We start from the raw sequence: 24153 nt of genomic DNA, 5'->3' as shown, positions 1-24153 counted from the left end.
ATAAGATGACTTATTATCCCACATCGGATAAGAGAATGAAGTTATCTTCAAAAATTAAGTATAAGACAGGAGGTGTGTAGTTGTTGAAGCTCATACCTTTCTCGGCCTTTTGGCTAAGATCAAGTGTAGTATCTGTTCTTATCAGTTTAATATCTGATATGTGGGCCATTGGCTCACACGATATTGAATTTATTTTTTGAGGGGGAAGGCCTATCAAAGTAGCTTGCTACTTGGGCCTTCAAGTGTCGCTCATGTGTTGCACTATTGCACGGGCCTGGCGCACCCCACCAATTTGAGTTTAATCTTTGCTTGTTAAATTCTTTGATTGCATTCAACAAATTTCTCTATGTGGTAACAAAATGTAGAGTTTTATGAACCTAGTTAATCGGCTTTTTGGATGATGTACTATTGTTTAAAATTTTGGAAGTTTTTGTATAGAATCAGCATCTGCTGAGAATTTGATGTGCTTCATGCTTTACTGATTTTGGATTATTGCTGTCTGATTCTGTCTGTTGATTTGCTATGATTCTTTGTGGGGTATAAAGTAGGTCCTAAATCCTAATGCACTCTTAAGAATCCAGTCTGAAGAAATAGTTCGACAAGACCGCATTGATCGCCCGACACACAAGTAACTGGAAAAACCAGCCATCTGATACTGATATGGAGGGAAAAGCAGCTACTGGAGATTAACTGTAGACAAACTTTATAAGCATATAGGTTTATTAACATTGCAGGTTTGAAACTTAGCTTTTATAGTTGGCTCGAAGAACTGACTTCATTCTCTTTATAGACCAATTTTACTGTGAATGCTTAAATAGTTATTCTGATTGTCTGTGTTTGTGGACAATAAGAAGAAAAAGGTTGAGTTTCATGATCAAACAGACCATGAATCTAATCTTGGGACCAGCCATAGCTATGAGCAAGCATAACTGATAGAATTAAGGATATGACATCAAGACATTGAGCATATATGGAAGTTCAGACCACTTAACAGTTTAGTTGAGATGTTTTTTTGTTTGTTTTTTGGCTTAGGTTGTTCTTAGAGATTTTCTCAACCGATTTCAGCCAGACGATTCTCATATCAAGAATGGAAGAGTTCGCGGTTGGATTCGAAACAAGAAGGGTTCATATTATCCCACATCCAAGATGAGAAGATAGTTATATTTGAAACAACTTTATAAAAGAGGAGGTGCGTAGATGTTGAAGCTCATACCTTTCTCGGCCTTTTGGCTAAGATCAAGTGTAGTATCTGTTCTTATCAGTTTAATATCTGATATGTGGGCCATTGGCTCACACGATATTAAATTTATTTTTTGAGGGGGAAGGCCTATCAAGGTAGCTTGCTACTTGGGCCTTCAAGTATCGCCCATGTGTTGCACTATTGCACGGGCCTGGTGCACCCCACCAATTTTAGTCTAATGTTTTTTGTATTATATATGCATCAACTTTAATTTGTCTTACTCATGTAAAATCTGGAAATTCTGAGGATGAAAATGGTAAACTATATAATTTCAATCACAACTAGTTAACTACTTACTGACTGGGGGGTGTAACCTGCACATCATGTATGAAGCTAAGAATGTTCCAACAAATTGATTCCATTTCCATGTACACTTCTTGGACTGGAAAATGTAATCGTAAGCTTTTTCGAGCTAGGAAATTTAATGCAGCTGAGTGGCCCGAGGAGAATCTAGTTGAAGAAATAGTTCGAACAGACAGCGCTGATCGCCCGACTAACAAGTAACTGGGAAAATTAGCCGTAGGAATATATTACAAGTTTACAACAGTACAAAACCAGTTTAAAGTTGTATTTCAAGATAAATGGGGTATTTTGGGGTTGTGTTGGACAAGTGTAGAATATAGTCAATATATTGTACATAAGAAAGAAAGCAAATTGTGATATGAAAAGGGATGTGTATCCTAATTGTTCTTTTTAGGTTGCTCTTCTCATAGAGATGTGAGGTGTAAGAAAGAACCATCAAATCTATTGAATTTAAATTCTTTATATTTAAACTATACAGTTTTTCATTCTTATTTGTCCTAGCTTTGACCCAGTTCATAGATTGCAACTTCCTACTATCATTCACAAAGAGACTTATTATCCCACATCGGACATGAGAAAGAAATTATCTTCAAAAACTAAGTACTATAAAATAGGAGGTGTGTAGATTTAGAAGTTCATACCTTTCTCGGCCTTTTGGCTAAGATCAAGTGTAGTATCTGTTCTTATCAGTTTAATATCTGATATGTGGATCATTGATCCACACGATATTAAATTTATTTTTTGAGGGGGAAGATCCGTCAAAGTAGCTTGCTACTTGGATCTTTGATTGTCGTCCATGCGTTGCACTATTGCACGGGCCTGGCACACCCCACCAATTCGAGTCCAATCTTAACTTTGTTATTGCACCTACATTTCTTTTTTTCTTTGTTAATAGAACTGTGATCAATACCATATAATGTCTCGTTTTACTTGTAGTTTTTCCTTTGTCTTTACTCAGTAGGTTTTTTATATAGATTTATAGATATTTATATCAGTACATGGCCACTGATTATCTCTTTGCAGCAGCATCAGTAATGTAACAATCAAATATTTGTAAGAATGCAGTAACATCTTCTTCTGTAATGGTTCATCAAATTGATTCCATTTCCATGTTGGCTTCTTGGACTGGAAAATGTAATCAGAAGCTTTTATGGGCTAAGAAATTTGAATGCAGCTGCGTGGGCCGAGGAGAATCCAGTTGAAGATATAGTTCGAACGGACAGCGCTGATCTCCCGACAAACAAGTAACTGGGAAAATCAGCGATCTGATAATACTACATTACAAAATCAGTTTAAGTTGTTTTTCAAGACAAATGGGACATTTTCTGGTTGTGTTGGAAGACTATAGAATTTAGATAAGAAAGAAAGCAAATTGTGATAGGGATAGGATGTGTTCTTTTGAGGTTCCTCTATAGAGTTCAATTTTTTTTTAAAACTACAAATTGTCATTCATATTTGACCTTGCCTTGTATTATCAGTTCGTAAATTTCAATTTCTTAGTAGTCATTTACAAAAGAGCTCCATGTAAAAACAAGAAGACATTTTGTCCCACATCGGATAAGAGTATAAAGGTATCTTCAAAAACTAAGTACTATAAAAGAGGAGGTGTGTAGCTGTAGAATCTCATACCTTTCTCGGCCTTTTGGCTAAGATCAAGTGTAGTATCTGTTCTTATCAGTTTAATATCTGATATGTGGGCCATTGGCTCACACGATATTAAATTTATTTTTTGAGCGGGAAGGCCTATCAAGGTAGCTTGCTACTTGGGCCTTCAAGCGTCGCCCATGTGTTGCACTATTGCACGGGCCTGGCGCACCCCACCAATTTTAGTCTAATGTTTTTGTGTTATATATGCATCAACTTTAATTTGTTTAACTCATGTAAAATCTGGAAATTCTGAGGATGAAAATGTTAAACTATATAATTTCAATCACAACTAATAAACACTTGGTAAATAAATTTGTGCAATGTTGTTTCTTTTTAGCCAAGGACTTGAGTTGAAAGGCTATATAATACAATGAGCAAAATATGTTAAGTTTCCTATGATGTATGTGAAAAAAGGAAAAGAAGTGTAGGACCAAAATCCTTGCTTGTTCATTTAGAAGGTATTCTATACGAAGGATCGATCATTTTGAGAACACAGATTGCCTTTGTCACCTCTCGAAACTCTGTCATAACCAAACACATCAAATAATTTAAGGGTAGAACTAGAAGCTAACTTAGTTGAGAATTGAGATATCTAGGTGTTAGAAGCTGGGATTTGTGTTTTTCTATTACCTCAACTCTTGATCCAAGTAGGTGACCTCGAGCTCGCCTACAGCAGTCTCGGGAGCCTTAACAGGTATCTGCATTATCAGAATGCTACTACTAAGCATATCATATATTGGTGATGATCATCGCAATGTGTGTCTATGTCATGATACTTGACTTACCAAACCTCCAATCTGGAAATAGTCGAATTTGACAGCGACTTTCTTGGCATTCAGAGGTGTCAAATCTGCTGTAACCTGTACAACATCATATGTATATATATAAGACACATTTAAGAAGAGAATGAAAGGCAAATCATTCGACTTTTGTCGATCCATCCTATGACTTAATGAAGTGTGGTATGAATTTGCACAAGACTGTATAAAGTATGATGACCTGATTGAAGAAGGGGGCGGATTCCATGTTTTGAGCTCGAAGGATATCTGCGTTGATTGCTTGAAAGTTCCTTCTACTTGTCAACAATTTAGGCCTCTGCAAATCACAACTATATAATAAGTAGGAGTATATCTCAAGAGTCTCACAAAGTAAAACAAACCATATACATATATGTAAAAGTAGATTGAGAAATGGAGATGGGAAGGAAATCATACAGTGGTCTGCAAAATAGACTGTGAAGTGGTGTAGATAAGCTCCCACTTGCCATTGAGCAGATCAGATTTGAGAGGCTCTTTTGTTGGATTTGCGGCTTCTAATTTCCGAGCTATCTACAATTAAAACACATCAAAACAAAAACCATTCATTCTCCTACCTAACAAAAGAGTTACATTACACATTTGGCATAAAAATTTGTTCTTTCATAGCAAAAAATTGAACCTGATCGATGAATTGCTGATCTTGAGGGGTGGCATCGGCGCCGCGATCGAGGGGCTGGATGGCTTCTAGAAGCTCTTGCTTGATGGGTTCTGGGTTCTTGTTTTTGTTATTGTTGAGGAAACCAGTGAAGAAGGACACATTTGCTCTCCATTTGAGCAAAACTGGTGGAGTAGGAGACGTTGACAGAGAGGTGGTGTGGTTGCTGGACGGAAAAGGGGCGGCGGCGGAGGGGTGGTGGAGCTTGGGGAGCAAGGAGGAGGAGGAGTAAGTGGTGAAGGGTGGAGAGAGAGTGGTTAAGGCCATCGGAGTTGTGCTTTCTTACACAAATTGTCGATCAATTTTGTTGAGGAATTTTTTTTTTCAATTTCTTTTTGGTTTCGGACGCAATAAATAATTCATCAACCATTTTTGGTTTTTTAAAATAATATATCTACTAGTATTTTTTTATTTCAAAGGAAAAAAATTCCTCCTGAATTATAAGTATCGATTTTTTGCTCATTCACGTTATCAATTGATGTAAAATCCCATTTGGTTTTAAGTTGGAGTATTTAGTTATTCGATTTTAATTTTTATTTTAATTCTTTGCTATTAAAGTATTTAGTTTAGAGAGCTTCTACTTTTTAAAAACATGCAAATCATTCATAGAATTGAGTCAATTGACACAACTTTACAGCAATTAAATCCAAAACAAAAAACAAGAGGGAGATTAAGTAATGGGATTGGATCTTTTATGCTCACTACATGAGATGGAAATTGAATAGTTTTAGATATTGATATAAAAACAAGAGTGAGACCAAACTCTTTTAATATAAAAATCTGAACTTTTTTCATGGTAACATTTTCTAGCCGTACAAACTGGCCCAACTTTCTCTCAGCTCAGCGTTTACTTCTCGAAGTAGCCTTTGGCTGCTTCCTTATTGATGTCTTTAATCATCTCTTCCTGCTAATTCGTCGTTTTCAGCAATGTTTATCTCTTTGCTCATAATCTTAAATCAAGAAGTTAAAGAACGCATCTTGCAAGCTGAGACAACAAATCATTCCTCTCTGGATAACCTGGGATCATGAAATCTTGATTATTAGGGAGAGAATCTTAGTCTGAAACATGCTCTCTCGGTTCCCACCCGAATCACCTCACCAAATAAGCCTAACCCCTAAATCTTCTTCTGCAACTTCACATCATAAGCACAAGAATCAGCTCTTCAAGATTGCTTGCTGTGTGAAGAATGGTTCCTCGGATTCTCCAAATTCTTCGGATAACAAATTTGGATTCAAGCTGGTGGGACAGTCTCTTGGCGCTATGAATTGGAAGCTCAATGATATTGATGCAAGTGAGTTTCAGTTTCTTGATTTTGCTGCTTATGGCCTTTGGAGCAATTGAAACTAGTTTATTCATTATGGTATGAGGTTTGCTTGTTTTTCTGATTGTTTGCCACCAATAAGTTTCTAGAATATGCTACAAAAAGTTCTATATTCTGTTGTAGGCAATAGAAAAAACTATGTGAAACTTGTGTAGTTGAGGAAGGTGTTTGTAGAATCAAGAATCTGAAGTAGTTCAAAAGGAAGGTTGCATCCTTTATATCTCTTTCATGCTGACTGACCATTTAATTCTTGATGATGGATCGAAAAGGAATTGAATATCTGTCTTGACGCATAATCATGGTACTAAAGAGTAAGTAAAACTGTAAAAGTTACTACTAGTTAGACCTATTCAAATGATCAACAAAAGAGGGGTGTAAGAGAGTAAACAATGTATGGGCAAGAAAGATAGGAAGTGCTTAGCGTTTCCGAAGGCTAAAAACTACTGTCTAGGATAGTGTCTATGAAGATGACATTTTACTAGAATATGTGCTTTCTTCAGATGTATTTCCTTCTTGCCAAACAGTTTTGTCTTTTTCTGGTCGGGTTGTTTTTTACTTATCATGTGATAATTCCAGAAAACTATACATGTTGCGCCTATGTTACAACTAAAGTCTTTTGGTTGACAGATTCAATGCAAGAGTCAGTTAACCAATTGCTATCAAAGACTCAAAACTTTTTGAATGAAGTGGCCTCTCCACTCGTAAAATCTGTTCATGAGCGAAAGCCTAGCCCTCAGAATGACACTGAAGATACAGATGATATATTTATGATTGAACCGACTGTTGATTCAAGAACTTCTGGAGGGGAGCTTTCTGAAGCTGCCATCGTTTCCATTGAACAGTTTAGCCGGTAAAGCTACTGTTTTCAGTTTTTTCATCCTTCATACTTCCGTTATGCATTTTCCTTTCCACATTATGTGTATAGACAAGGTTAAAAATTGGGGCAATACATCTTGCTGGTATGGAGGAATTAATTTTTTACTTTTCCCACGTCTAAGATATGCAGGATGAATGGATTGACAGGGCAGAAAGTGCAAAGAATATTTAAAGCACTTGTTCCAGAATCAGTTTATAACGATCCACGTTATTTGGTGGAGTATTGCTGCTTCAGGTTTTTGTCAAGGAATAATGTTGAAGTTCATCCGAGCCTCAAGGTCAGTGCAGTTGCTGCATTGTTTCCCACAAAGTTCATATGTATAATATTGCATTTTTCCCTTCTTATGTTCACGGTTATACCTCATGCCACTCTGCTCACACTCCATTATTCCTTCAAACGTTCAGACTCGACCACTAACTCAATGTTCTCCAACTCTCATTTCAGTACACCCTTTTCTCGTGTTAGCTGGAGTTGCTAAGTTATTGGCATTTACTTATAATTGGTCTTTTTGCTTCTGATACCAGGAACCTTCATTTCAGAGGCTAGTTTTTATAACTATGCTTGCATGGGAGAATCCAGTACGACAAGGGAAGGGTAACCGACTCAAATCATTCAAATGGAGTCATTTTCAGGTATTGCTTATCTGTTCGGTTTTCCTTGTATAGTCATTTATCCGATTACTTGCATATTGCCATCTTATTGTTGCTTTTGTTAAATTAGCTTCTAAAAGTAGATTACATGTATTATCATCTACCAACATTCTTGTGTATTGCCTTAAGTATCATATTTTCAAGAAATGCTACCCAATTTTTATCATGCATTATTGGAGGCATATGAAGAAATCTGCCTTGTTCAACTGAAATTCTAGAAATACAGAAAAATTTGGGTTCAAACTATTCTCGTAGAACTGGTGAAATGTGACAATTAGTCTCTTTTACAAGACATATACAGACATTGAGAGGTAGTGACCAAATATCTGTTTTCGAACTTGTAGAAGAAGCTCGTGGGAGAAGAGGCTTTTATTCGCATTACTCCTGCTGTTTCTGGTGTAGCTGATTGTCCCACTGCACATAATCTTTTCAAAGCTTTAGCTGGTGACGAAAAGGGCATCTCATTTAGCATATGGTCAACATATATTACCGAACTAGTCAAGTGAGCATTTTTTTCTCAACGTTGGTACGGATGCCTTATGTTTCATGACCGCGATTGATTTCTATCCAAGAATCTTGACAGTATTTGTTCCTTCCCAATTTATAGAGTGCATGAAGGCCGAAAATCACATCAATTCCAGGAGACCTTACAATTTCCTGATGAAAAAATCCTTTGTCTTGGTTCCAGTCGAAAGCAGCCTGTTCTAAAATGGGAAAAGGACATGCCATGGCCAGGAAAGGTCACGTTGACTGACCATGCACTTTACTTTGAGGTATTGTCTTCGAGTGAATAGAGTGATTTTGATGCTGAATTGTCTTAGAACCTTTTTTGAGTAATGATTTTATTCAGGCAGCTAGCCTGGTCGGATCGAAAGAATCAGTAATGCTGGATCTTACTCATCCCGACTCAAGAGTTGAAAAGGCAAGAGTCGGACCTTTGGGGTCGAATGTTTTTGACTCTGCAATCTCCATCACATCTGGTCCGGAGTGAGTAAGCTTCTCTGACCTTGTTTCCAGTTAAATTATGCAACAGAGTTTGCTTGAAACCTTCATATTTCAGTCAAAAACAGCGAGACTCAAAGTTGAAGTTTCTTATAAGCTCAAATAATTTACTTGCAGGTCTGTGTCATTGGTTCTTGAATTTGTCGACTTAGGTGGTGAGGTGAGGAGGGATGTGTGGTATGCATTCATAAGCGAAGTTATCGGATTATACAAATTTATACGCGAATATGGACCCATGGATAACGATGAGTCGGTGTATGACATATACGGTGCTCACAAAGGGAAAGATATGGCCGTTGCTCATGCCATAAACGCCATTGCTAGACTTCAAGCCCTCCAGTTTATGAAGAGGACATTCGACGAACCATTTAAGCTGACTCAGTTTTCATATTTGCACAATGCACCATACGGGGAGGTCGTTCTTCAAACCCTCGCCGTAAATTTCTGGGGCGGGACGGTAATCAAGAAACTACCGGACATCGACACTGAGCCAGAGGAGGTGCTTATGAGACCCAACGGTGAGGCTTCTGAGAGCAGCAGCCATGTTTTTGACATAGACGGAAGTGTCTACTTGCGGAAATGGAGGCGGTCAGCGTCGTGGGGAACTAGCGCTTCGTTAGCCTTTTGGAAAAATGCTTCGATCAGACATGGAGTTGTGCTTAGCAAGAACCTCGTCGTGGCTGACTTGAGTTTGGTGGAGAAGGCGTCGATGACTTGTAGAAACAAGTGCAAGGTAGTTGAGAAAACGCAAGCGACGATCGATGCTGCCATGATTGAAGGGATTCCCAGTAATATCGACCTTTTTAAGGTTAGTTCAATCAATTATTTTTTTAAAAAAAATCAAATCTTGAAATTTTGATTGTTTTTCCTTGGCAGGAACTTGTGCTTCCTCTAACTCTCACTGCTAAAAATTTCGAAAGGCTTAGGCGCTGGGACGATCCCCTCGTTACAGCGTCTTTTCTCGGACTTGTATATACACTTATCTTTAGGTAATGTTCAATCTCTCCCTTTTACGAACTTATGCAAAATCTGACTAACTCTCATGTGGCTTGATTTCAGAAACCTAATGTCTTACATATTCCCGGTGACGTTGATGATCTTCGCGGCCGGGATGTTAGTACTAAAGGGGCTCAAGGAGCAAGGCCGTCTCGGGAGATTCTTTGGGAAAGTTACTATATACGACCAGCCTCCATCGAACACGATCCAGAAGATTATTGCTCTGAAGGAAGCCATGCGTGAGGTGGAGAAGTCGCTCCAGAATGTGAACGTCGCGCTGCTCAAGATTCGCTCCATCATTCTCGCAGGACACCCTCAGGTGACGATGGAGATCGCTCTTGCTCTGCTCGTCGGTTCGACCATTCTTCTTCTGGTGCCGTTTAAGTACGTGCTCGCGTGCTTGATTTTTGATGTCTTCACGAGGGAGCTCGAGTTCAGGAGGGCGATGGTGGAGGCGTTTGACAACTTCTTGAAGGAGCGGTGGGACGGGGTGCCCGCAGCTCCCGTTGTTGTGCTGCCAGTGGAGGAGAAGGAAGAGGAGGAGAAGAAGCAAGTGGAGAAGTTGAAACCAGAAAGAAGTTAGTTTAAGCATGGATTTTCTGGTTTTTGTTTTGGTAATTTCTGTTTTTGAATACTACTAGATTTGATCATAAGATTTCTTGAGCTGCCAAAGTGCTCTGTTTATAATGTTACAATCATAGTTACAATCTGAACTTTTTGTGTGAGCCAAAATTTATACTCCTATGTAGTATTTCTTGAAATACATTTTTTCAGTGAAAGGATTCTTCCAACATTATGTTTTTCAATTTTCTATAAACTTGTTACTAGTAATTAGTCATGCATGATTAAGGGAAAAAGATTCATTTAGGCACCTTAATTAATTTGATCACTTTTGTAACATGTTCTAATGAAATTCCATCAGATTTTACATTAAAAGAGCTTTTCTAATATACCACAAAAAATCAGACATCAGCAACTCTGCCAGGCTTTTTATTACGAGTGCTAATTTGTGCAACAATGAGATATTTTTCATATTATAGAACAAAGCTATTTAAATAGTCGGTCTTTTTTTAAATTGATAATCCCATCGTTTTATTTACATTTGTTCCCATTTTATTAATCTACTATGAGTCTATGACCTTATAATTTTATGAAATCCCATATTAAAAAGCGGAAAAATAATATTTACATAAATATGCAGAGCTAAAAATACTATAGGAGCTTTCTTTATATAAAGCACATACTTCTAATCTTTTTTAATATTCAAATTAGATTGATAACTATTTTAAATTACTACCCCTATTATCTATAGAAGTCAACGTGAAGGTATTTGTATGTCAACACCTTCGTGTTGACACCTATAACCTAAATTATTGACATAATTAACAGATAACAATTAGCAAATAATAATTGTTCACATCCTCACGTAAGCAAATGGGATTTTTAGTAGGAGTACAAAAAAATCGGTCTAAAAATAATAATGCATATAAAGTTATTCCATTGTAGTAATTAATTTTATAATAAAGTTTTATTTTCATCATAATTTGACAAAAAGTAAAGATCGATAGATCTGATTAATTATTTCAAAATAGAAAAAATTACTAATAATGGTGACAACCTAATAACGACCAACCTATGTATTGTATACAAACACGAATTTCCTTTCATAACTTTGCCATATTGTATACTACTATTATTTAAAACCGGTAAAGGCAAATCTTTTGGTGGAGTAATTATTTGATTAATTTGACAATGGCTCAATCTAATACTAAGACCTATCTCGAACCTAATTTCTTGAAGAAATTCTCAACCCGAAACACGAACTCAACCTACTACTTTTACATCCAAACACGACTCGCATACAATACGATATAATGTGTGTTAACATGATAACATCACAATAAACAGCTCGAACCTGATTTATACAATTAAATTTGATTTACACAATAAAAAGTTAGTTTTACAAAATTTGAATCTAATTTACACAAACCTATAGAATAAAACTAAAGTATAACTATTTTAAAAATAAAAGTATAAAATAATAATAGTAATTTTTGTTAATGAATTGCCGTAATCCAACCCAAAATTATTGTGAACCTAACAAATCAATTCGATAAGGAAATAAACCTAGTACAGTTTGACCAAAAGCCATTTATTTCGTATCTAATCACGTAAAAAATTGCAACTCTAATTTGAATTAATCGTTTGATCTGCCTTAGCTAATACGCCAAATGCGAAAAATAATCATATTTCATTTTTGTTCATATTTCATTTTTGTTCGATCATAAAAAATTGGCGATATCTATTTGTGGTAAATTTATAATTTGAAAAAATCAAATCTCATTTTACATAAAAAATACTCTAACCACTATTTCTCACCATCACTCTCTTACTTTACAATTTTCAATTATAAACCTATATCGTGCATCGTTAAGATTATATTTCACAGATAATTGAATTACAAAAAAGTTTCCTATTCTTTGATGTACTCCTATTTCCTAAAATTAAACAAAGTTTGAAATTTGAAAGTTAGTGCAAACTTGCAAAAACGGTCGAATTTTTTAAACCAAAAGAGTTAAAAACAAGGCGGGATTAGATATTTCACTGACACCCAATATTTAAAAATAAAAATAAAGGAAAAATAAAAGTATGCGTTTCAAAATTTGAAAAATCCCCCCTTTGAGCTTCCATATACCCGCGCCTTGCACTTTCTTTTTTCACACATGTATGTATGTATGTATATATGTGTGTAGTGTGTACTCACACGTCTACCTCTCCATTCTTTCTACAAAATTGGGAATGAAATATAGTGATTAGGCTTCTAAAAATTGAAGCTTGAATAAATCTCACCATTCTTTCTAGACTCAGCTTCGCGCAGTTCATCTTTCTTGTAAGTCAGCACGTTTTCTAATCTATTGTTTACTTGAATTTCAATGTGAGGAGCTCTTTTTTAACTGTTTATTTGATGTGACCTGGATTTTTCATCTGTTTTTCGTTTCATTTGTTGTGTTGTATTTATAAATCTATCGATCTTGAAAATCTAGATAATTTAACTTGGAATTGAGTGATTCATTCATGATGAATGCTTGTTTGATTTGAATTGATTTGATTCAAGGTTGGTTTGAGATGGGTTTTAAACTTTATTGGTATTGAAGGCTAGATTCAGCTAAATGTGTTTGCTTTTTTTTGTTTTTGTTTTTGTTTTTGTTTGGATTTGAGCTTCACACATATGCATAATTTGATTAATGTCAATTGTGGATTTTTATGATGAAGTTTTGGAAATAGCATTTGAGAGATTTAGCTGTAGATTGCAGTTTTTGAGATTTAGCTAAATCTGTGTGTTTTGTTTGCATCTGACTTCGCATATGGAGTAGTATAACATTATTCTTTTTTACTCAATAGTGCATTTCTCAATAGATAATTGATTTCTGGAAATGGCATATGAGAGAATTTGATTATGCATGCTAACTGTTTGATTTTATTCCTCAGAGAAATGGAGTCACTCCCTGATGCCCTAGTCCAGTCCATTTTGTCCCTGATTAGTAATTCCAAGGATGTGGCGTCGTGCAATTGCGTTTCGAAGAGATGGAAGGATTCAATGCCTTACCTGAGGAGCCTGTTCTTCTCTCGGAACATTTTTGACAACCTAACCAATGGAGACACTCCTGATGATGTCGTGTTGCGACTTGTGTCTTCAGTTGTTAAGCTCGAGGAGCTTGTGGTTTACTGCCCTTTTTCAGGCTCTGGACTCGCGTCCTGGCTATCCATGGCAGGAGCTTCGTTAAAGAGCCTTGAGCTGAGGTTGGATAACATAACCGAGCATGACACCTACACTGAGATTCCCTCGAAGTTGGATTGCATTAGCGCTGCCTGGAACTTGGAGTCGCTTAAGCTTTGGGGTGTGCTGATGGTTTATTCGCCAAAATGGGATGTTTTCCATCGGCTGAAGAATCTTGAGATAGTCGGTGCAAGGTTGGAGGAGCACGCACTTTATGATGCTCTTCGTGCTTGTCCGAATCTGACACACTTGTTACTTCTCGGGTGTGAAGGATTGAGGTCTGTCTCGATACAAAATCCTTATCTTGAGCACTGCAAGCTGGATTTTTTTGGGGTGGGAAACTGCTCACTTACTGTTGATTCGTCGAAGCTTCAATCACTTGAAGTGCAAGGTTGTAGCTTGATTAGAGTCTGTGAAACTCAATGCTTGAAAAATCTTTCCATCTCCAACAATGCAGGTATATATGCATAATGATTTGATATGGTTTCTGATATTCATAAACCTGTGCGTTTGCTGATCATTTTGTTGGCTTATAGGGAGAGTTTATATGGTCGATTTCGGGAAACTTGTGGCATTGGAAACGTTGACAATCCGAGGAGTGCAATGGTGTTGGGATGCTATAAGCAAACTGCTTCAGATGGCAAGTGAAGTGAAGCATCTCTACATGAAGGTGGAATTCACCGGGGACTCTGACACGCTTTTACCCTTTCCGGAGATTGATTTTGTTGACTTCTTCAACAGCCATCCGAAGTTGCAAACCTTTGACATTCATGGTGCAATGTTTGCTGCTATCTGTCAAAAGAATAGCCTCAGAAATGTGCGTCCACGAATTAGGAATTCAGTTGTGTTATCGTACTCGTTTGCTTCTCGTATGAGGATATAACCATTTTCTCACATTGCAGGTGGACTCTAGGTTTCAAATTCCGTGTCTTGAGAAGGTTGTAGTCACTGTTAGATCTCCGTTGAACGCAGAACAGAAGATGAGCACCTTGGATTCGTTGATAAAGTACGCAAAGAATTTGAGGAAGATGACAATAAAGATTCTTCAGATGAAGAGCAGCCACAGCAGTGCTGATGATTTCTTTGAAGACATTTGCAGGTTTAGCTACATGAATCGCAAGATTGTCTCAATAGAATAACCATTTTGTATCGAGCTAATTCCCTTTTTGTTCTTCTTCCTCTTCCTCATTGGAATAATTTTGTTGACTATGGTTTTTTGACATTCTCATCTATCATTTCTAATGTCACAGTTGACCTTGTGTTCTTTGTATTTTCACAAATATTGAAATCCAAAAATTGAGCTAATGTAATAAAATGAAGCGTCATAATGATGTTCTGCTATGCAAAAATAAAGAATGATAATGATTTTAATCTAAAACAAAATTGTGATTATACATAATCAACTGCAAAATGAAAACAAAAAAAAAACACGTCAATGAGCTTTTAATCTACACTGTCATCTAAATCAACTTTTTTTTTGGAAATATCTCTTCAAGTACGATATTTGGAGTGTTGAAACCAAAATGCATATGGTGAGTGACATGAGGCTGAACAGAGCAACCCGATAATTGGTGGCTTCATTCGTTGTCCTCATCTCTGCGTCTCTGCAACGACAAACACACACACAATCAAAGGATGAACAAGAATCACTTCAACAACCACTGCTTTGGTTCAGAAACAAAAAACAACCTGGTCTTAATGTAGAGAAGCTTTTCATGGACAGTCTCCACTGCTTCTTCGAGTTTTCTAAGTTCAAGCTCAACACCCTACTAGAGATATAAACAGAGTAAAGATCGTTTCAAGATTACAAACAGTCTCAGTGACAACACAAAAGTGATCCAAAATTAAGGTGAAAATAAGAGCATAGCAGCATTTGATTGTAAACCTGGTCTCACCTCGATTTTTTCTTTTCTTGCAACTGATTCCCAATCCTTAGCTACAATACCAGTTTTCCACTCCATGTTGATGCTTAGCCCCCCTGTGCCCGAATAGTTGCCAGTTGCCACCGACCCAGAAACAAGCTAAATAGCTTCCAGCCTCAGTAGTCGTGAATGCAAATTGAGCATGCGTAATGTTTTCCTGCCGATACAGAGTGTTGCCATACGGAGAAGTCACCTACAGAAAAACAGCACGCAATCACTGGAGTGCATGCTCGAGCTGATTTCAGGCCAGAAAAGCCCACATGGACTGTGTTACAACAGTTAATAAACCTGCAATGTTTCCCTTATTAGTTTATGAATGTGCAAACAGATTTGTTGCCAATCTTCCTCTTATGCTTTTCTTTGCCTATGTTAACTGGCAAAATGTGCCTCTCTCTGATTCCTAAGATTTTTTAAACAAATATTATGATACAGCTAATAAGAATGCACCTCTACACTTGAATTTGTCAAGTATAGGAGTAAAGCTAAACCAATTTACACTAAGCAACAATACCTTCAACTAGAAGCCCTATCCCTCTTTCCAAAACCCTACATCGATGGCATCATTCATTACGAATTATCACTTAACAAACACACATTTCTACAAAGGGATGATCAATAGCATCTACAGCATTTAAACATCGAAATCAGGTAGTAGAATTTTGTCATATCTCTAGCTGAGAAACTCAGTGATTCCTAACATTTCTGTTGATACAACTCAGAAGCAAGCAAGTTTAGCAGTAAAACTAAACTATTAATTCACACAATACCTTCAACAAGAAGCCTAGCCCTCTTTGCAAATTGCAATCAATGGAATCCAATTCCAAGACTATACATCAATCACATAATTCTCTTCCGATAATTATTCAATTAACACACATTTACACAACATTCAACACGAAATCAGGTATATATCCATCGAATTCCAAAATTAAGAAAATATGGCGATCTAAGTAACCTTAGCGGAAATGGTGGGGGTAGGGTGGACATGATCGTCGGAGATGACGACGAAGTCGGACAAAACGACGACGTTGTTATGAATCTCGTCGGAGACGCATTTGGTGCCTGTCGCCGGCAGATTCAACCATATTGCACAGCTCCGCCGCGATGCGCACGCCAACAAGAGTAACACCGCCCGCCACCAGCGCACGTTAGCACCCTCCAGCCTCACCATGCTAGTTCCTCTGATCTGATGCGTGCCGTCGCTGTCAATCTATGTCGGTCGTTGCCGGATCGGAGAAAAGGCTCGTCGATTTGTTTCATGCAAACCACATATACAATTATTATTACATATTTCCCAAAAATAAGTAATCAAACTCTAAATATTGGAGTTAATTTACTCAACTATGATACTTATTAATTGTTCATAATAACTAAATTTTGTTGACTACTTTATACTACTCCTATCATTTACAATTTTAACTAAACCTTATTAACTCCTAAACCTTATCACCTCATCACGTGTTTTGTAAAAAAAAAAGAGATGAATGAAATATTTACAAAAAATTAAAATTTTTTAAATTTAGAACTAGTATATTCATATAAAATAAATTAGAATTTGACAAATTTTGATGATTTATCACAATTAAAGAAAGAAATTCCATTATTGGAAGCCCAAACCCAAATTAGGTATGAATTAAATGTGCTCCATTTGGCGGCGGTGAGGAACAAGCTGGCCAACTGTCAAACCGCAACTCAACTCTCTACTCTATACTTCCCCCAAATCACGCTTTCTCCCATCTCTCTAAATCTCCGTCTCTCTCCTCGGGAATCATCCGCCTCTAATCATGTCCGAGGTACTGTTGCCGAATCATCGCCCAATTTGATTCAATTTCACAAATTTTTGAATCGCTGATTCATTTCACTACTATTTTGACCTCTAATTGCATTTCTTATTTGATTTACTGGATTTGTTTATGTGATTCTGCAATTCCGTTGATTATGTCTTAGCTGATGATGTACTGATCATGATTATTGATATGTTCTTGGCGGTCTGTGCAGGCTGCAAAAACCCCTACGGTCGCTAAAGAAGGTAAGCGTGATTTGTTATCAAGACTTCATTTTTTTCGCTGGTTGAACTGTTGAAGTGGACTAATTAAATTATTCGGGTGGTGAATATGTGAGCTTTTTTAGTTTGTGATGATTCATGGGTGAGTGAGAAAGTTAAATTTTAGTCAATGTTCGTGGGAATAGAACGATGTGAAATTCTAGTTTTTTTTGGGTGATAGCTTCATCATTTCTTTAAATAGAATGTGGAATTTTATAATGATTCAATAAAAAATTTCCGAAACTGCTAGTTTTTGGCATGTGAAATTTAGAATTTTTATGCAATCACTTGCTAATTAGTTTAACTGTTGTTGGCATCTTACTCTCTGCCTCAGAAGACAAATCTGATGCAGCTGCGAGCAAAGCTCCTGCTGAGTCAGCCTCTTCGGAGCCATCGTCTGGACAGAGAAGGACAACCCCTGCAATCCCTCATCCAGTTCCTGGACTGCCAGATTCATTTGACTTCTCAGCTATGTCAGGAGTGCTAAATGTATGTAAATGTAACCTCTTATCCGGGGATAGTCTTCACCTATATTGTTGGTGTTGTTGTTTTTCCAATGAAATTGGGGTTGATGCATGTAGATCAAGTTAGTCTTGTTGTATGTATCGGTTCCATCCTGGGACCTTCTCATTGGCGCATCTTATTCTTTCTTCGAGTACACATTCACATTTCTGTATCCAGGCTTCTTTCTCTAAAATCGAATATTTGTGTCTGTAGGACCCAAGCATTAAGGAATTAGCGGAACAAATAGCAAAAGATCCTTCATTTAATCAGATGGCTGAACAACTTCAGAAAACCTTTCAAGGTGCTCCTGCAGTTGAAGAGAGTGGCCCCAACTTTTATCCACAACAATATTATTCGACAATGCAGCAAGTGATGCAAAATCCTCAATTCATGACCATGGCTGAAAAACTGGGTAGCGCATTGATGCAGGTATTGTTCGCCTGTCACTTCTACCTTTTAATAAAATATATTTTCATATACAGATACAATTTTGTCTAATTGTTGTGCGGAATCATTTCACAGGACCCAGCCATGTCTGGCATGCTTGAGAGTTTAACTAACCCAACAAATAAAGCACAGCTTGAAGAGCGAATGACTAAAATCAAAGATGATCCATCATTGAAGCCAATTTTGGATGAGATCGAGAATGGCGGTCCTGCTGCTATGATGAGGTTTTGTTTTCTCCATAAGATTTTTTTGTTCAACTCGATATAATTTGGTGTGTGAGATTCTAGCTGACAACCCAAATAACCCTGAATTTGAATGATGTTGCACGGTTACCATACAAAAGGATGTAAACTTTCTTTTAGTATGCAAATGAAATCAATTTAGATGCATTCTTTTCTGCGGCTTTAGAGATGGTGAGAAATTTTGAACTTACAAAAGGTTATAGCTTCGACTTGTTGTTTAATTAAATATTACTCCCTCCGTCACATTCAAGATGTCCACATTCTTGAATGGCACCGATTTTTAAATGGGTTAGTTGGGTATGATAAAGTAGAATGAAAAAGGTAATTGAATATTTTAATAAGGAGAGAGGAATTTGTTTCCAAATATGGAAAGTGGACATCATAAATGGGACAAACTAAAAAGGAAAGGTGGACATCTTAAGTGGGACGGAGGGAGTACTTGAATTAAAAGAATCCATATATAGTTCGATCATTTTTGATAAATTTTGCAGAAGTTTCTAGCGTGGTGCCATAGATGTCTGAAAACGTTTTAGTGAATTCCTTCTAGTTGTGTCATGGTCTCAGGCTATGACATTAACTTGGTTTGAATAATTTTTTGATGAAGAAACTATCCATAATCATTTTATGTAATTTGCAAAAGTTTCTTGCTGTTTCAATAATGACAGACATCTTCTTAGTGAGTTCCTTCTACTCGTGTCATGGTCTCAAGTCTCAGAAAGTGAAAACCCTACAGGCTACAGCTCTAAAAAAAATTTAGAAGTTTATGAACCCCAGGAAAAAAAATCTATAAATCAGGATGCATAACCATGCTACAGATAAAAAGCTTTCACTAGGATCCTTGCTGGATTAATTCTATGCGTCGTGTTGAATAATAATGCTTGATCCTTACTAGTAGTTCATGTACGTCCATATGTGTTTATAAAGAAATCTTCAATACTTTGAGCTGCGAATCACTCATTCCTCTGATCAGGTACTGGAACGACAAAGATGTTCTCCAGAAGTTGGGTGAAGCCATGGAATTTGCTGTTGGTGGTGAAGGTGGTGCATCTGGAGTTGATGCTGCTGTTGAAGAAGATGAGGAGGTAGGAAATGATGAGGAATCTATAGTTCACCACACTGCTAGTGTTGGCGATGTGGAGGTACATGTCATAGATGATCTATGATGCATTGAAAACTTGTGGTTTCAAGCATATTGGGGTTCATATGTTTTTCCTTTGGTAGTAGTTGAGCAGTTTATAGTAGTTATTTAACAGCTCATGTACTTGGAACTATTTATATGAAATAATCAGGGCCTCAAGAAAGCTCTGGCTGGTGGCGCTAATAAGGACGAAGAAGATTCCGAGGGAAGGACAGCATTGCATTTTGCATGTGGTTATGGCGAGGTATTGCAGACCTAAAGATTGAACTTCATAACCTTCTTATTCTTCTATGTCGGATTTTAGACTCAACATTTGAGGTCCTCAGGCAAGAATGGCCACTGTGATGGACAGGTGTTCCCTTTTTTTATTTTAGCTCCTAATCCGAAAGTTGACTGCGTATCTTGGTTCAATTTCAGGTGAAGTGCGCCCAACTTCTTCTGGAGGCTTATGCGAAAGTGGACGCCTTGGATAAGAATAAGAACACTCCTCTTCATTATGCTGCCGGCTATGGCAAAAAGGAGTGCGTGGAGCTTCTGTTGAAGAATGGCGCTGCTGTGTAATCTCCCTTTTCCCCTTCCTCGTTTTTGCTTTTATCAAAGTTTTCGTCATTTAATATTTCCTCGTTCATGCACACAGCACACTCCAAAACTTGGATGGTAAGACGCCCATTGAGGTTGCTAAATTAAACAACCAGAATGAAGTGCTGGCCTTGCTCGAGAAAGATGCATTTCTATAAGCTGAGATGCACGGAAGCAGTTGTGCACGCTCTCGTGCATCATGGTGAGTCTACAAGTGCGGGTGTGCTGCTCTCAGTTCGTATTTGGTGAAGTTTGTTCGCCGATGTATCCAGCATCTTTTATTTGTTTGCATGAATCCGTCTCCCGGAGTTGATACTCACTGCGCCATTTCAAGCAGTGAATTACTGAATTTAGAAGCTTGCCATGTTTTCTATTGAAAAGTTGGATCTTGGTGTTTGTAAGCTTTTAAATTATTATATCATCCAAAATTTTCATGACTTGCTACAGAATTTTTTTAAATTGTCTAATGGAGGAAGATCAGCAAAGGCCATTGCAATATCTAAGTAAATCCTAAACCAGAAATATCCAACAATCATTTTTCAAGTCCTGGAAGTTTTTCCCAAGTTTTAGAGGACATAAAATGTCATTTTTTGGCTGGAAAATGAATATTGAATACTTCCTCCGATCCAATAAAATAGATTAATTTTATCATTTTGGGCCGTCGCCAAAAATTGGATAAAATTAATTTTATCATTTGGCCTGTTCCCAAAAATTGGATAAAATTTAAATATAAAAAGTTTTTTAACAAATAATCATCTACACATACAATTCACTAACACTCATTCAACTACCTTTTTCTCATCTCTTTTTTATTTTACCAATTGAACATTAAAATCCGTGCTATTTATAAGTTTGTAAAAAAAATTTAGGACGGAAGGAATATTTTTTATACATATTTATACATACAAAACCGATGGTAAATGGGTTTAATTTTTTATTTATAATGAAAATATTGATAGTAATATAGAAATTAATACGCTTTATAACGATATATCTACAATATAGGATTTAATTAAACATTTTTTTACAATGAAGATATTTTTTGATATAAAACCAGTGTTTAAGGGTCGAAGTGACATTTATTCATGGAGTATATTTTTGGTATCTCTTGTGTGGCATTAAATGAAATGAAAATGCAAAATGCGATTTTCATAGCATGAAATAAATAATTTTTAACGTAATTCTTCCAGAATAAAGTGTTATTATTTGAAAATTTTTTTTTTAATAAATGTATTTTTTTAACTTTTCATTTTGCTTTTAATTTTAGTCAGAATCTTTAAATTTTGAAAATGGTCTCCAAATTATTGACATATCATTTGGTTCTACTGCTCTGTCAGAACGTCTATCCATCTTAAATAGGCTGTCAAAGCCATTGTGCCCCCAGCTAAATATTCGACAATTCTCATTATTTTATTTAATCCCATTTTAAAAAAATAATTTTATTGATTCAAATTAAACTTTATATCTTAATTAATGACGTCTTTCTAATTTTTAGCATTGAAGTGACTAGCCAAAACTCTGGCAGTTCAAACTCAAATCTGTTACGGAATGTCTGTTTAAAAATTACAGCTGATTTTTTTTATCCTAATGGATTTTATTTTTTACATATATATATTGGTAATAATGATAAACAACATCAAAGAAATAAATGAGTAAATAAGAACAACGACGCACTGTCACAGATTGAATGAATTCAACATCAAGTTATAAATGCGGCGACAGAAAGAAGAGAACACACGGATTAATATTGGATTCCTCTCTATGCTCTATTAATTCATGACGAGTGACTTATTCAGGAAACGTAACTTGTGGGTCGAAGGTACCACGGGGTTGATGGAGTCTCCATCCCATTACAACTGTATCGTATCCCTTTTTGGGCTATCACATTTTAATTGGGTTATCTGATAAAATTCAACACACATGATCTTCTTAATTGTGTCCATTGCTTCCGTCGTATTCATCTCTCTCTCTCACACACACATATACACACACACATGAGATCAATAATACAAACGTAGATTTTAAATATATTGAACAAATTACACGAAGTCGTTGTTGAAAATAATAAATTTGCATCTGAATTTAAATTCGTTATTTTATTGAAATCAACCCTAAACCTCATCATAGCTATAGCCTATTTATTTATTTAATGTGTCAAAGTCATCTTCTCAAAGACTCAAAAACATATTCTAACAACAACAGATAACTAACATGATTGTTCCTACTATGTAAAGAAAAACAAGATTTTGGCAAAGTGATTTTTAATTGTTGAAAAAAAAACGGTTTGAATATTTACAACGGTCCAAAACTCAGATGTAAAATAGGGAAAATTGTTTATATCATAGAAACTAATGCTGAACTGGTGATTTTTGTTTAAATTATGATTGTCGTAAAAATTATCATAGTATATGAAGTTCATTATTTTAAAAATATTATTATATACATAAGGAAATAGTATTATACTAGCTGAATGCTATCAAATGAAAAAAAAAAAAGATATGGCTTCCCATCCCCCCAAATCAATACTGTGTATTGCATTATATTTTTTGATAACTATATTTTCCATAATAACTAAAAAATACTCCACTATACTGCATCTGCTTCGAAATTAATTACAAAAAATTAGAATATTTCTCATTCATAAAATTTAGAATATATTTTGTCTTCACGACGATGAAAAGTTCAAATTAAAAATATTTCGTATATGTACCATACCCTACAATATATTTGTACAGTTGAAATAACAAAAAAAATAGGTGACAAAGAATGTGACACACCCACTCCTCCTATCATTAAAACATGATTACAATTATGCGGGGCCCACGCATCAGTGTGTTGTCTGATTCTCCTTACGAAGAGCGGGACCCACTTGGCAGGTGAGTTTGTTGGTGTGTACAAATATCGCATTTACTCATCCCCTCATATCCGCCGTCCGATGCTCGTCGACCATTCTGATGCGTTGATTTCATGAGCCTCACCACCAATCCCAGTTGGCTTTGACCACTTTCTTCACTGACAAGTAGTAATTGTTGGTCTTGTCCCTCTCTTCGCACGCGCTGAGCAGCACGTGTCTGGTACCTCCCGGTATTTCATGTGCTGCAATTTGAAGTGTCAAGTAACGACGCGCGGGGAAGAGCGTGAGAAATGGAAACAATGTGGGGGCGGTGAATCTCTGCATGTTCTCGTTATTCGGGTTAAATGGATTGTTTCCCGGATCCTCCGTTGCCGCGGGTCTTACCGAATTAGTAGTAGTTAAAAATATATACGACAAATATTTTATTTCAATATACAAAAAATACTATAAATAACATTAAAATGTTATGCGAGTACTATTTACATTTGAATCTGCAATAAAGTGTTGAATATATATACAGCCATTTTTTAAATAGAGACAAAAAATTGAAATAAATTGTTGAAAAGTCACCTATAGTTTTTGTGGCATTTATAGCTTATGTTTATTTCATGTCCTTATAGTTATTGAAGCTAAAATACCCAATAATTTCCAATAAGCTTGAAGCTGCAATGGAAGAGAAGCTTGACAAAAAATAAAAAGAGCAAATAACGCATGAATTAAATATTTGATTTAACTTTTGTTATTGTGCATTAACCTCAAAGATGAGAAATTAACAGTAAATATTAGTGTCATCACTCCCGACATGATTACAGATTGTCAAATAGTCAGAAAGTACACTGGGTATTAATTAAATTTATGAAATTTCAAATGTCTGGGCTCTTACTTAGCTTTATAAGAGTTACAGGTATTTTGGTCTCATAATTAGGTTTGAACTTTTTAAGAGGAATCTTGCAAGTTGAAACTAATAAAACAAAAGATGTTTAGTTTTTTTATATAATAATTCGTGGTGTATGCATGATTCCACATTCACAATTGACTATTAATTAGAAATTACATAGGGAATTAACAAAAAGATGTCCTGTTAGTTTGTTTCAAGAAAATTTTAGTAATTTTTTTTTGTTTGTTTGACCATATT

The 24153-nt window shown here is 36.2% G+C and overlaps 3 protein-coding genes, 1 long non-coding RNA gene, 4 other non-coding genes and 2 pseudogenes across 12 annotated transcripts; 8 read left to right on the top strand and 2 right to left on the bottom strand.

Annotated features, from left to right (window-relative positions):
• The first annotated feature begins 92 nt into the window (after positions 1–92).
• Positions 93–288, top strand: LOC121746248. The gene has a single exon (XR_006038952.1). It is a non-coding gene; the product is annotated as a U2 spliceosomal RNA (small nuclear RNA).
• On the top strand, positions 109–3285 carry LOC121743243. The gene is made up of 2 exons (XR_006038235.1): positions 109–734; positions 1033–3285. It is a non-coding gene; the product is annotated as an uncharacterized LOC121743243 (long non-coding RNA).
• Positions 1210–1405, top strand: LOC121746281. The gene has a single exon (XR_006038984.1). It is a non-coding gene; the product is annotated as a U2 spliceosomal RNA (small nuclear RNA).
• LOC121746303 lies at positions 2181–2376 on the top strand. Its single transcript, XR_006039002.1, has one exon. It is a non-coding gene; the product is annotated as a U2 spliceosomal RNA (small nuclear RNA).
• Positions 3169–3364, top strand: LOC121746241. Its single transcript, XR_006038950.1, has one exon. It is a non-coding gene; the product is annotated as a U2 spliceosomal RNA (small nuclear RNA).
• Positions 3365–3464: 100 nt separating this feature from the next.
• LOC121743242 lies at positions 3465–4991 on the bottom strand (annotated as a pseudogene).
• Positions 4992–5459: 468 nt separating this feature from the next.
• LOC121744960 lies at positions 5460–10242 on the top strand. Of its 2 annotated transcripts, XM_042138663.1 has the most exons (10): positions 5460–5955; positions 6613–6835; positions 6992–7139; positions 7387–7494; positions 7857–8014; positions 8120–8285; positions 8363–8499; positions 8632–9322; positions 9391–9503; positions 9574–10242. In XM_042138663.1, the coding sequence occupies exons 1-10, from the start codon at positions 5730–5732 to the stop codon at positions 10091–10093; spliced, it is 2490 nt and encodes an 829-aa protein (XP_041994597.1). In that variant the 5' UTR covers positions 5460–5729; the 3' UTR covers positions 10094–10242. The 2 variants fall into 2 exon arrangements, with proteins under 2 accessions (XP_041994597.1, XP_041994598.1); XM_042138664.1 differs by lacking the exon at positions 5460–5955 and having other exon boundaries at positions 6695–6835; positions 6984–7139.
• Positions 10243–12187: 1945 nt separating this feature from the next.
• On the top strand, positions 12188–14598 carry LOC121744961 (F-box protein At1g10780-like). Of its 2 annotated transcripts, XM_042138667.1 has the most exons (4): positions 12188–12400; positions 13000–13745; positions 13825–14105; positions 14191–14598. In XM_042138667.1, exons 2-4 carry the CDS (start codon positions 13004–13006, stop codon positions 14425–14427), a joined length of 1260 nt encoding a protein of 419 aa, XP_041994601.1. In that variant the 5' UTR covers positions 12188–12400; positions 13000–13003; the 3' UTR covers positions 14428–14598. The 2 variants fall into 2 exon arrangements, with proteins under 2 accessions (XP_041994601.1, XP_041994600.1); XM_042138666.1 differs by lacking the exon at positions 12188–12400 and having other exon boundaries at positions 12968–13745.
• A 45-nt stretch (positions 14599–14643) lies between these two features.
• Positions 14644–16683, bottom strand: LOC121742987 (annotated as a pseudogene).
• A 174-nt stretch (positions 16684–16857) lies between these two features.
• Positions 16858–20603, top strand: LOC121742986 (ankyrin repeat domain-containing protein 2B-like). Of its 3 annotated transcripts, none has more exons than XM_042136149.1 (9): positions 16858–17003; positions 17209–17239; positions 17592–17743; positions 17972–18187; positions 18281–18429; positions 19418–19586; positions 19737–19829; positions 20003–20142; positions 20223–20603. In XM_042136149.1, exons 1-9 carry the CDS (start codon positions 16995–16997, stop codon positions 20320–20322), a joined length of 1059 nt encoding a protein of 352 aa, XP_041992083.1. In that variant the 5' UTR covers positions 16858–16994; the 3' UTR covers positions 20323–20603. The 3 variants fall into 3 exon arrangements, with proteins under 3 accessions (XP_041992083.1, XP_041992084.1, XP_041992082.1); XM_042136150.1 differs by having other exon boundaries at positions 17589–17743; positions 19418–19529; XM_042136148.1 differs by having other exon boundaries at positions 17589–17743.
• The last annotated feature ends 3550 nt before the right edge of the window (positions 20604–24153 follow it).

The sequence above is a fragment of the Salvia splendens genome, chromosome 8, assembly GCF_004379255.2.
Source record: "Salvia splendens isolate huo1 chromosome 8, SspV2, whole genome shotgun sequence".
Lineage (NCBI taxonomy): Eukaryota > Viridiplantae > Streptophyta > Magnoliopsida > Lamiales > Lamiaceae > Salvia > Salvia splendens.
This window is presented reverse-complemented; position numbering and strand designations above follow the sequence as displayed.